This window comes from Cavia porcellus, unplaced genomic scaffold (assembly GCF_034190915.1).
Source record: "Cavia porcellus strain 051 isolate PalLab524CR breed Dunkin Hartley unplaced genomic scaffold, mCavPor4.1 scaffold_23, whole genome shotgun sequence".
Classification (NCBI taxonomy): domain Eukaryota; kingdom Metazoa; phylum Chordata; class Mammalia; order Rodentia; family Caviidae; genus Cavia; species Cavia porcellus.
Window position 1 is genome coordinate 10,929,359 of NW_026947506.1, and position 13,305 is coordinate 10,942,663.

The 13,305-nt window shown below is 41.8% G+C and overlaps 1 protein-coding gene across 4 annotated transcripts in view; it reads right to left on the reverse strand.

Annotated features, from left to right (window-relative positions):
• Csgalnact2 (chondroitin sulfate N-acetylgalactosaminyltransferase 2) overlaps positions 1-13,305 on the reverse strand; it is a 37,707-nt gene that overhangs the window by 21,656 nt on the left and 2,746 nt on the right. For all 4 annotated transcript variants that reach the window (XR_010042138.1, XM_003466110.5, XM_063233572.1 and 1 more), the window contains exons 2-3: positions 4,084-5,009; positions 1,279-1,495 (exon numbers count right to left, since the gene is read on the reverse strand). Coding sequence is in view for 3 of the 4 variants with exons in the window: in XM_003466110.5 (XP_003466158.1) it covers positions 1,279-1,495; positions 4,084-4,744 (878 nt within the window). In the remaining variant the exon portion in view is untranslated. The remainder of the gene's footprint in view (positions 1-1,278; positions 1,496-4,083; positions 5,010-13,305) is intronic.

Consider the following 13,305-nt stretch of genomic DNA (forward strand, 5'->3'; position numbering starts at 1 on the left):
AGTTCTGTATCAACAGTTATTTTGTCCTCAAATTGGCTAATTTCAAAAATTATATCATTATGATTAAGAATATCTACTGTAGGGGGAAGGCATTTAGCTCAGCAGTGTATGTGTCTGACTGGCAAGAGCAAGGTCAAGAGCAAGGTCCCTGGCACACACAAAAAAAGAGTATCTACTGTAAACCAGGTGTGGTGCACATCTGTAATCCCAGTGCTTGGGAGGCTGAGGTAGGAGGATCGCCACAACTTCAAGGCCACCCTGGGCTACACAGTGAGTCCAGTCCAGCCTGAACTACATAGTGAGACCTTGTCTCAAAAAAAAAAAAAAAGAAAAAGAAAAAGAATATTTGCCATAAAGAAAAACACAGCCTCTGAAGGCAATGCCAAGAAAAATGCCTTGGGGGAATCAGCTCTCAGGAGAGCTAGTTCTTTCTTTCTTTTTTTTTAGTACCGGGAATTGAATTCAGGACCTTGTGCTTGCCAGGAGGGCACTCAAGTCTCCTCGGCTCAGGAGAGCTATTTCATTCATAAGTCCATCATTCATAAGTACAACTCCTAGATATTTTGCTACAGTACATGGTTAAATATATTTTTAATGTAAGAATAAAGGTTAGGATTACAAAGCGCTAAAGTAGCATATTAAAGTTACTAAAGCATAGAAATGTTAACTTAAAAATAAGCAGTATTTTTTAAAATTGCTATTTCAATGTGTAGTTATTAACATTTCAGCATTCTAAAATGCCAAATTTAATGACCAAAGAAAAAGAATAGAAATACTCTACTTCATAAGGTGGAATAAACTCCCACTTGAGTTCAATATTTATATTTTTAAATTTATTTCAATCTTATTTTTAAGATTTTCATGGGAGATGACTTTGATTTGGATGTAGTTTACAAGCGTATGTATCTGTCAAAAGTCATGAAAATACTTACTATCCTTAAAACACCCTTAAAATATATGATTTTATTGAGTGCAGTTATGCATTAATAAAAGTAATTTTAAAAATTCCAACGGGACCTAACATGACTTCACACACAATTATAAAGGTCATTAAATTTAATTTCTAATACTTGCCACTTTTAATTTACAGTTCAAATTGTTAAGACACTATATGCTCCTTAAAGAAAAAAAGTTAAAAAAATAAAGCTACTTGAAAAAGCCCATAAGATTATTCCATAATCCTAAGTAATCATAGTTATTGAAGATAAGTCAGACAAAGCAGCATAAGACGTGCTTTTCCAGAAAAACTCAGCCAAGCCCTCAGCACCTGAGAGCTACCTGAAGTTCTGCATGAACTGCGTGAACGCTTCTGTTCTCTGCGCCAGGGGCACGATGATGTTGATGGTGGCCCTGCTGATGTCAACCGCTTCGCTCTTCACCTTCATGAGCGGCCCGAAAGGCCGGAAGAGTGTCACGTGCCTGTACTCCATCAGCTCTGCCTTCTTGAAAAAGAGCTCATACTGAGTGCCTTTATCTCTCTCGGTGCGATAGTAACCTAAAGTAAAGAGTTTGGAACGAAGATGTGTCCACGTTAGTGGAGTGTGAAGCCAAGCGCCAAGCCAAACTCAACAGGAACACAGGCTTTCCTTAAAGATTAAAGTCTGAAGCCAAACCTGCACAGTTTCTATTATGAAAATATTCCTGCAGTATAATCAGCACAACCATTCCTTTAAAAGTAGTGATAAAAACAGGTTTTCTGCTCTATTATTTATTATTCAACTCATAAAATATGCTCCAAAGGATACAGTGGTATCTCAGTTCACGATTGGGAAGAGATGGTCAAGCGGGAAAGACGGCTGTAGTCACCACACACAGTTTGCAAACAAAAACAAATTTTGCAAAAGACTTGTTTCCAAACCAGACTGTTCACAAACGAGTGTCTGTGAACACAGGGACCACTGCAATTATTCCTTTTCACATATGACTTTCATCATACCCAAGTCTACCAGCACAGTAACCATATGAAAAATAAACTGTTAGCAGTATTAAATTCTGAGTGCAAGAGTCTCGACTTGTATTGCTTGTTTTGGCTCACAGAAGTGAATCAGAGCCTTCACAGAGGTCACTGACAACCTCTAAGACCACAGGGTCAGCACTGATGAAAGAGTGGTGCGAGATAAGAAAGGGAAACAGTAAAAACTGTGTGGGGCACATGTTTGTGTGCATACACATTTTTTTCACTGAGCTAAGTCAAAGAAAGTTAGTACCAATTTTAACACAGTGAGTCCAGTTGCCTTTAGGAGAAAAGCATGCAGGGACACTGGGGAGTATTTTTTTTTTTTTCTTCTTTTTTTCCAGTACCGGGGATTGAATCCACGACCGCCTGCTTGCAGGGCAGGTGCTTATGCCACTGAGCTAAATCCCCAGCCCCTGGGGAGTCTGTTTTATGTTGCTCTTTTTCTTTCTTTCTTTCTTTTTTTTTTTTTTTTTTTTTTGTGAGTCCCATGGCATAGTTCAGGCTGGCCTCAAACTTGCAGAAATCCTCCTGCCTCAGTCTCCAAAGTGCTGGGATTATAGGTGAGTCCACCACACCCAACCTGGGCAGCCTGAGTTCCAAGTGTGATAGTCAGGAAACAGATTAGACTTACAGATGTATATGCCACTCAGTCACTATCTGGGAATAAATAAAGCAGCGGACAGACAGATTGCCCAAGCCTTGAGGCCTACAGTCCCGCAGAAGACAAAGCAGGAAGTGTGCAGACCACACACCTCCACCAGGATGGGAGGGTGTAGGGCAGCGTGACAAAGCAGAGGAAGCACTGCCATCTCAACCAGGGCTCGGCAGCTTCCTGAAGTGACATCTGTGCCACGGCCTAGCAGGGGCAGGCATTGCTCAGTGGCTGCCAGCAGTGACTCCAAGGAGTGACTCCAGAGAGAACCCTGAGAGTACGAAGCCAAGAGGAAGCTAAGCAGAAGCCGGAGAATGTGAAACAGGCTTCCTCCTCCCAAGCAGAGCTGTGAAGACATCGCACTGTTCCTAACTCACTTCCTCTGCAGCTTTCAATTCTGCCAGAAGCTAGGGAGTGAGAAGGCAACAGGCTGAGTCTGCAGACAGGTCATTAGAATAACCTATGACACATGGGAGGAAGTGACAGTAGAGGAGTCCACAGGGAGAAGACAGCTGGAAGGTCCCCACCCAGCAGGACGCCCTGCCTGCCAGCTTCAAAGGCCACAAGGGTCTATGTGATACAAGAATAGCCAGGATGACTTGGAGTGGAAAAGAAAGCAAAAACATAAGGAAAAGCTACATGTGCAGGCTGTTTATAGAATCAGAGGATTTTAAAGAAAGAATTTATATCCGAAATGGTTTTAAGCCTTTCATTAAAGGTCTAGCAGGAAGGGCCGGGGATACAGCTCAGTGGCACAGTGCCCGCCTGGCAAACGTGAGGTTCTCAGTTCATTTCCTGGTACCAAAAACAAAAACAGAAAACCAGACAGTAAAAGTCCAGCAGATACTACAATAGAGATGAGTAGGAATTTAGAATTATTTATTTACAACAATCAACAAATATCTTAAATTTATGGCAGCGCTCCTTGACCTCTGAATCAGGTCCTTTCTTACAGGTGCCATGCCCCTTCCACTATCTGTATAGGAAAATACGCCACTCCTTACCTTTCCAACCACCCCAACCCCAGAGCTGTGTGTGCCCCATTGATGTTCTGGCCCCTCCTTCTCTCCAGTCCAAAATGGAAAACAACCGCAAGTCTGCTAGTTAGCTTTTCTCTTTCCTTATCAAATAGTTCTCAAATTTTGAGCCTTAGTTCATACATTTTTAAGAACATGACAAGGAGCAAGGAGAAGCGATAAGACAGGAATGCAAATCCTACGCAAACACCTCCCAGCCCACAAGGGCCCTTCTACCTTGAAGGCTGGGGATTCTCAGAGGCATAGACTTCCTGGTCCTGGCTTCTATTTTTATTATGATTTCATTACAACCTTTTACAAAACTCTACTTAGAATTCTTCATGGAAAGGAAGAGGGTAAAACACTCTTTTAATACTTTGTTCATGACTGGCAGGTAAGCATAAATACCAGCATACTACCCTGCTACAGACCACTGACCAATACATTTTTCATATTACCTTCTACGAAGTCATTTTCATTAAATATCAGTTTCTCTCCAAGGGGACCCTCCTCATCTTCCTGCTCGTCCTCTTCATCAGGATTATTAAGGACTTCCAATCCAGCTTCAATAACTTCTACCAATTCGTCTCGCTTGTCTTTTCTAACCGGCTTTTCTTCGGGATGGCGGGTGAGTCCCATTTCCAGCTGAAAAACTTTCGTTAAGGTAAAGCTCTCGAAGGGGACCACTCCGTACTCACTGGGCAGTTTGGCTCCCTCGCTGACTTCGGCCTTGTCGATCTGGGAGTGGAGGAACTCCAGGAGGTCGCCAGGGGCCTGCTCGCCGTTGCTGTGGTAGCCTATGCTGTTTGCCCCTAGGTTCCTTCTCTCCTGCAGTGACCTCATCTTCTCACTCATTTCTTGCAATTCTTGCTTTAACTGGGCAATCTGGCGTTTCAGACTGGCTGCCCTGGTTTGATAATGTTCCTCCTGCTCCTGTAAGAGGGCTTGATAATACTCTTTACCGTAACTTTCCCCGACAACCCCGGGAAGAGATGCATTTCCGTCGGTCTGGGGGGCACATTCCAGAAGATACAGGAACAGCACCAGGCTGCAGAGCAGAGCCAGACCCAGCAGCAGCCAGTGGGCCCGGGCAGGAAGGGCGGAGCCTCTTCTAGACATCCTCAGCAAGGAGCGTTTGCCTAGCCTGATAAGCTCTTTGCTTGATCATACCTTAAGCAAAAAGCTATCAAGATTTTGAAACAAAGTCAGCATTTCCATAAAAGGGACCAAAATTAATTTTGCTATAGCTAAAAAAATTTCTTTGTTCCATAGTCATGACTACTTGCAGAAATAAGAAATTAAGCACACTTCCTTATTTGTTACCATGATCTCCAGGAACGCAGCAATCTGGTCTCTAAAATCCATGATGTGAATGGAGACTTTTCTGCAAGAAACAGATCAGAATCAATCAGAATTTTGTTTCCTGAAGTACACCAAACAGCTGGCAGCTTTAACAAATGTAGCTATGTGACTGCTCTACGGACAGTACCACAAGAAGTGCTGATATAATTGAGCAGTCAGTTGATAGCAGTATAAATCATCAATAAAAATTCTTTTCAAACTACTAAAGTGTTAGGTACAACAGTTTTAACCAATAGCATTTATACATACCCTAACCTCCTGCAAAGAGGAGAAAGAAATCAAAGAAATACTAAAACTATATTCAACAGTTTGTTATACAGATTCTAGTGTTTTTAAATTATTTTAATAGCTTGTAACTATTAACACAGTATTTCAATTAACATACCATGAGGAATTGAATTTTGACATATTGTTTCTATTATAGTGCTAAATAGCTTTTTTCATGATAGTTTCTTCTAATTTATTCAATTTAAATATACCACTCCAATAATTTCTATTGCTCAAGCAAGCACCTCCCCTCCCTGGTAAGCGGAGGCAGGGGGGCAGACTGCAGCCCTTCCAGGGGGAGAACTAGCAGTGTGTCCTGAGATGCATGCCATGTTGGAACTTAGGACTCTGGGAAGCCAAGCCAGCACCTCCTCTCCCTGGTAAGCGGAGGCAGTGTGGCAGACTGCAGCCCTTCCAGGGAGAGAACCAGCAGTGTCTCCTGAGATCCATGCCATGTTGGAACTGAGGACCAACAAATGACCATCCTGCCTCCCTCCTAAGCAATAGTGAACCTGCATGGCCTATAGTCAAATATCCCACTTCCCCTATCCTCCTTCTCCCTCCACCCCTGCCCATTAGCAAATGGGAACCAGAAATCTGAGCCTCTCTTGGGAGGCTGACCATAGCAAATAAGGGGGACTTCCTTCTACCATTTCTTTGAAGGCAAATATTTTTATTACTGTTTTGCTCTTTTCTGATTAATGGTACTGCTCTATTCAATATTCTGTTTTGATAAGTTCCATAGTGTTCTACCTTTCATCTCATTTAGATATACGTGATTGAAAGAACAACTATTATAAAGATAACAAAATATACTGTGATACCTATTACTGTTATCCTGGTAACCTGCTGTGAAGTTCTGTACCAATATCACTGTACGATCTTAGTTGGCTTTATTCTGACTTGTCCTGTTTTATACTTTCAAAATAAAATTAAAAAAAAAATAATTTCTATTGCTCAACTTCACCAATCTAGAAGCCTTAAATTAAGCATTGTGTGTGGGGGGGCCATTTAAAAAGGTCACAGACATCTGGAAAACACATTAAGAAAACATTTTTATATCCAAAGTCCTCTGGCAGATGATTTCAACATTAGATCACACAATTCTTTCCACTGTATTACACAGCAACAAATTTCCTATAAGTCTGGAAAGGTTTAGAGAATATAAAGAAGAAATACAAAATATTTTAATAATGTTTATCTGTTGAGAAAAAATTTAAAAATTATGAATTTATAGTACTTGAATATCATTACTGAGAAGATAATCTTAGAGGTAAATCTCTGGGAAATTTCTTATTTATTTATTTTTAAATAGGGTCTTGCTATGTAGTCTAGAGTGGCCCAAAATGCACTCTGTAGCCCACACTGGCTTTGAGCTCATGGTGATCTTCCTGTCTCAGCCTCCCAACTGCTGGGTTACAGGCTTGTGCAACCACACGTGGCTGTCTCTAAACAATTTTTACGTTTTTTAAATCAGTATATGTTCCCACACAATAATTACATTCATTTTGGAGAACTGATATGTACATATCACATGTTAAACCCTTTTACTTCCCTTTCACCTCTCCTTCTAAGTTATTACTGGCCTACTTGTTAGGAAAAGAAAATTCAGAACTAAACACATGGAGAAAAGCCTATATAAACTATTGATAAAGGCAGACCTTACTAACTCTATTACATACTCATCGTGGAAGCAAAGCTTGATAGCAGAACCAAGCATATAGTTTGAGCACCACCACCTCCTATTCATATCTCATCACGCAGGCAATGCATTTTACTACTGTGAGCCCTGACTCATGAATGGGTCACTACTAAAGATTTTTCAACAAAACGGAAAATACCAGCATGCATCGCATTTAATAGTAAGTTTTGTGTTGTGATTATGCACACGGTTGCATCAAACCTACACATAAAAACAACACTGGTGTAAAACACATTTTATGTATATTCTGAGTGACCCTGTTAGCTTAGTACTGATACTAGCTTTAGTCTACATAGGAAAAAGTTTGAGAAATGAAGATTTAAATAAGTTCATAAAACTACTAAGTAGGAGCATTAAAACTCAGCAGTCTTGCTCTTCCTTTAATTATAACACAGGTGTTAAGATGCCTTACATATTACTGAATAATGTAGTTGAGTATTTTCCACTGAAATGGAAAAAAGGCTGCTATAATTAGTTTAGAATGTAAATTTTAGTTGCATAGCTCTGTGGTGGTTGTTAAAAATAATATTTTAGCTAAAATTTTACTTGCCTAGTTTCTGAAGGGAACTCTTTAGCCACGTCCTGTGAGACTAGGTGACAACAGCTCTAAACCCAGTGGCACCTTGGTGCACCTCAGTCATTTCTGGGAACTGTGTCCAATGCCGAACTACGAGAACCAAACAAAGGGTTTGGGCCAGAAAGGACAGTGAGCGGCCATCAACGCCACACCAGCTGTGTGTGCACGCAGGGCCAAACGAACTGTGAGCAGTAGTTTGGCTATTTGGCTTTTCCACTGGCAGCCAGCAAAGGACAGGGCCATGGGGTGGAGTCAGCTCAGTCTGAGTGGAAAGGCAAACACAGGGAGGGGACCCTTGCAGCCGACACCCTTCTCCCTAATTACACAGCACTACTCCTGTCTGGCCGCAGAATGTGTGATTAGTGCCCGCCACTGAGTGTTTTGTTCCCCCACAGGTCGTCTGAGTGCAGGGACTTCCACACCCAAACTCAAGAGGATAAGCCACCCTCACCTTTTATGGCCAAGGACCCCGCCATCTCTTTGATGTAAGAGACCCTAAACTAAAAGCCCACTTGACAACTCTTTTTCTAGACCTTTCCCAACTATTGGGAGCTTTCTCTCTTCTATTTCCAATTAACACTACCCGTAACAGCCTCTTTGTCCATGATTTCATTCTTTGGCTTTGCGACACATCAGTCCAGTTTGGATGATAACAGAATGACACATCTTGGGACAAATTTTTTGTGTTCAAATGCATGGAGTACCAAATTCAAGGAATTTCAAAGCAGTCAAGTACTAAGGTGTGACTACGTTAAGAATACTGGAAAGGTTGGCCATGACACAGTTAGTAGAGTGCTTGTCTCACAAGTGCGAAGCCTTGGATTCAATCCCCTGTAACACACACACACACACACTATTAGAGAATGCACTCGCTTTTCTGCTGTTATACTTTGCTCATCATCATTCTGTGTAATGTGTTCACACTGTAAATAAGGTTCATGCACAGCCCCAGAATTAATCTGACCGGTCTTTCAAATAGACACAGATAGTGATGTGTTTTGAGGAAGAAAAATGTATATAGTGGAGTTGGAAAATGAGCTGGTAAAGGGTACATAATATAAAACTCAAAGATCTGAGGGTTGAAAGAAATCTCAGAAGCCACTGACTAACTGTAAGACAGACTAAAGAGAAGTCCTCTTACAGACCAGACAGAGCAACAGAGACATATTTACTCATGTTTGAAACCACAAAAAACTAAGACAATTGTAAACAAGTCCCTCCACCAAAAACAAAAACAAAAACTCCCCAGAATGTAAAAACAGTTTTGAAGCCATGGAACTTCTGGTAACAAAGGACAGCACTTGCTGGAGAAACAGGACACAGGGCTCATACAGGCACCACCTTAGCTCCAGGCCACCCCGTGGGAGAGGGAAACCCGGAGAGAGCCAGCAGACATCTGAGCTAATGGGTGCAGGTGATGGGATGAGGAAGTCCAGGCAGCCTGGGTTCCCGAACACAGTTCTGGAGAGGACAGGACAGAGGGGAAACTCTAGACCTCGCAAAAGACACCTCCAGTACCAACAGACCTCTCATCGGCGCAGGTAAGGAGGAACCTAAGGCCAAGAAAAAGACCACACATAACGTAAGAGGACACAGAACCCTGTATTCACGCAGGGCCAGAAACAGTGCATATTTCCACCAGCCAGACTAGGAAACTGCTTATTCAAAAACCAGTGGGAAATTAGCTCCAAATAGGTCTGGCTCTGCCAACAAACCCTAAAAACAAAACCTGAAAGGATTCATGCAACAGTGCAAGTTTCAGGAATATTTACAGGAATAACGTCTAGTAGACAACAAAATGAAATTCATAATCTCTGACATTTAAACAAAAATTCCCAGTCAAATGAAAAAATTCATGATTACAACTATGCAGAATTGATACAGAAGTGGAAATTCACAGAAAGAATATCAAAATATTTACCATATTTAAGCCAGGCATGGTGGTGCATGCCTGTAATCCCAGCACTCAGCAGGCTGAGGCAGGAGAATTGCCTGGAGTTGAAGGCAAGCCTGGGCTACATTGAGAGTTCAAGGTCTACCCAACAGACTCTTTCAAAACAAAACAACAGACAAAACACCCTATTGTATTTAAAGTATGTGCCTATTCAAAACACTAAGCAGCCTGGCCTGGCAGGCACAAGGTCCTGAGTTTGATTCCCAGTATGAAAGAGAAAACAAACTAAGCAGAAGCACGATGACATAAAAAAGATATAAATTAAACTTCAGGAAATTAAACCTTCAATGTCTAAAACAAAAACTACACTGAATGGGATTAACAGTAGTAGTTCAGATACTTTGGAAGAAAATGTTAATGACCCGGGAACACAGCAATTGAAACTATGCAAAATCCAGAAAGCAGAAGGAGGAAAATCAGAAGCACAGCATCAACAACCTGTGTGAGGACACTGGAGTCCCCCAAGAAGGGGGAAATTTCATAGAAGAGATATTTAAAGAAACAAGGCGGTACATTTGCAAATTTGGGGGAAACTATAAACACAGGAGAAGCTTGACAAACCCCAAATAGGAGAATCCAAAAACAAACTGCTGAAACTCTTGAGATAGAGAACTGTAAGAATGTCAGACAGAACTCACACAGGGGAATCAAAGACCACCTCAGACCCTCCACACACAAGGTAAGAGTGCAACAGAGTAGCAGTTTCAAAAGCTGCAAGGAAAAACAGCCAACCTAGAATTCCTACCCAGGAAAACTCCCTTTGAAACACAAAGGTAAAAGGCTTTTTCAGACACAGAATGCTACAGAACTCATCATCATCAAACATGCACTATCAGTCTGTTCGCAGAAGGAAAGTGATACCAGATAGAAATACTGATCTACCTAAAGCCATGCAAAACATTTCGAGTTCATTCTTTACCCAGCAAAAAGAAAGCCACAGAATTACGTGAAAAGCAGCCACTAGTAGAAAATGAAAACATGGTGTTTGTGAAAGAAAAAATTAGGACCTTTTACTCCATAAGCACCTGATGAAACTTTGTAGCTATACATGGACTGTTCAACATGGTACTGAATAAACATTTCATAAGTATTTGGACATGAAAGTGCTGATCACCAGAAGAGGCAGCTATTCAACAAACACTTGCGTACCCATGGCAGGTCAGGCACCGTGCTAAGTATCCAGAGAGAAACAGCAGACACACCACCATCTAATAGGGTGTTTCTGAGGAAAACTATACTCATGATACTTGGATTTTAAACAAATGAAAATAATAGTCTTGCCAGGCATGGAGGCACACACCTGCAGTCCCAGCAATTGGGAGGTCGAGGCAGGAGGATTACCACAAGTTTGAGGCCAGCCTGGGCTACACAGTCAAATTCTGTCTCAAAAACAAAACAAAACAAAACAAAACCAAAACTTAAAAGGACAAACACATGAAAGAAAAGACTATTCTCAATATCATTCTAAGTAAAGTAGCAAAATATGCCAGCCTGTGGCACAGTAAAAACAACTTAATAGTCAAGTTAACTACTTAGTAGTCATGTAACTACATGCACAAGATTTAAGGTCTCCAGGCTTCCCATATGAGGCAGTTTGCCTGGATAACTAACTTTCCTTCCAAGATGCTATGATTCCTTTAATTAAAGACAAACCAAACCCATAAATTTTTTAGACAAATTTGACTTGAATATATTCCTTAGTCTGGCAATTCACATCTTCACTTTTTAATATTCTTTACTACAGAAATATCCATACAAATATATAATGTCAGAAGTGTGTTCTCTGACGGTGTATCTAACAGCACAACAACAAAGCATCTAGTGCCGCTGACGGGAGAGACTGAGTAACACACAAAAGGTTGCACCATGGAACCTGCAGGAGGAGCAGGCGGGCCTTGCTGCTGACACAGGCCCTTCCGACAGGGGCAAGGTTGTACTCAGGTTGTCTCCCTGGTGTAACTGGCACGGAACCTAGCAGTCTAATTCTAGCACCTGCCCTACCCAACCCTAATTCTTCACCGCAGGTAAACTCCCTCGTCTCTAAGCTTCAACCTCTTCATCTTTATTAGGGCTAACCACAGAACCTACCTTGGAGTATTACTGTAACAATGGATCAAATAAAACCTGACAAGCACTAAGTGCTCAAAAATCATATCCCAGTTTACAATTTCGATTTGGTGTTAAGTAGTCACACTTATCAAGCCGTTCCTACAGACTTCTCAATTTTACACTCTCTAGCTGAAGTAATGCTACTATAAAATAACTCTTTATTTACTCAAATGGTCAACTCCTATCACTCATGACCCAGTCCTTGTCTGGCAATAATTTGAAATGCTACCTTTATCATAAGCAAAATCCCTACACAGAGAGAGGTCTATTTCTGACCTTTGTATCAGGGGTCAGCAAACATGATAGGCCAGATGGTGTCCCAGCCAGTCGGTTCTGTACGTGGCAGAGAGGCAGCCACAGGCAACAAGAAAGTTAGAAGGCACGGGTGTATTCCAGAGGATGCTGCAATCTGAACTTTATACAATCTTGGTGTATCATAAATATTATCATCCTTCCGCCCAAAAGTTTTTAAAGATGGAAAAACCACTCTATGGTCAGAAGTCATAGTAAAATGGGTGGCCAGCCAGATACAACAACCCATGTCTAAATTCTTAATTTTTCTTTTTATACTTCTAAAAAGAATTTTTTTTTCTTGAGATAGTGACTAGTTAAGTAGCCCAGGCTCAAGTGGCCTTCTTGCCTCAGCCTCTGCAACACACCACAGGCGTGTGTCACCTACAGGAGTGTGCCACCATGCCTGCATAAAATGTGTATTTCCAAAACCTTATAAAACAAACACAAGAAAAACGGGAGTTAAGGCTGCAGAGACCCCTCCCTCCTACTCCCCAGGCTCAGGTCCCTCCAGTTTCATGTGTCCCTCCAGATCCACTGCACTACCGCACACTCACCATCACAGCCTTAGGAACATGCTCTGACTGAGCGGGGACTTCGCTACTAACCCCAGGAAGCGGGACTGCTGGGCACATGGCCTTCAAGAGAGCACTGAACACATACTTGGTCTTGCCCAGAGCTCCCTCTGTTTAGGATAAACTTCCAATACACTTTACCCACCTCCCCGAACACTAACGTCTACATCACCAGTGTCGCAAGCAGCTCATGTGCCGAAGCATGGTCCCCAGCCTGTGGTGCTAACAGGAGCCTGGTGGTGGAGGCTGCAGGAGGAAGTGGGATCATTTCCATCCAGGTGTACCCTTCAGGGTACAGCCCCTCCTGTCTCTCAGTTCCCTCTTAACCAAGTGAGCAGCCTGCTCTGCAGTGTGCCAAGCTGCGCTGCCTCCCTGCAGACCCAAATGCAGCAGGCTGGCCAGGCATGGCCTGAAACCTGCAGAACCACAAGCCACAGTAGCCCTTTCCTCCTCCAAGATGACTGCTTGAGATATTTTGTCACAGTAATGCACCCACAGGAAGCTATTACACCAACCGACTTGCAAATCACATTGCATTTTTGCTCTAGAATATTAAAGACTTTAAAATTCTACTACTCTGGCTTATTGATTCTTCTTTAACATTACGTTAAATCCCTTAGCTACAGTCACCCATGACTTGGAGTTGGAAAATGCTTGTTTTCTTTAAATTCCATATACTTCCCTTAATTTTTTATTTTGTTAGAGTGTATTACAGGGTGTTTCTAGTGTGTACAGATGACAATGGCCTCATTTTGCCCCTCAGTTTGAATGACAATTTGGTTAGGGATAAGATTCTGATTTTTGAAGTTAAGTTCCATAGACACTTTAAAAATATGACTCCAC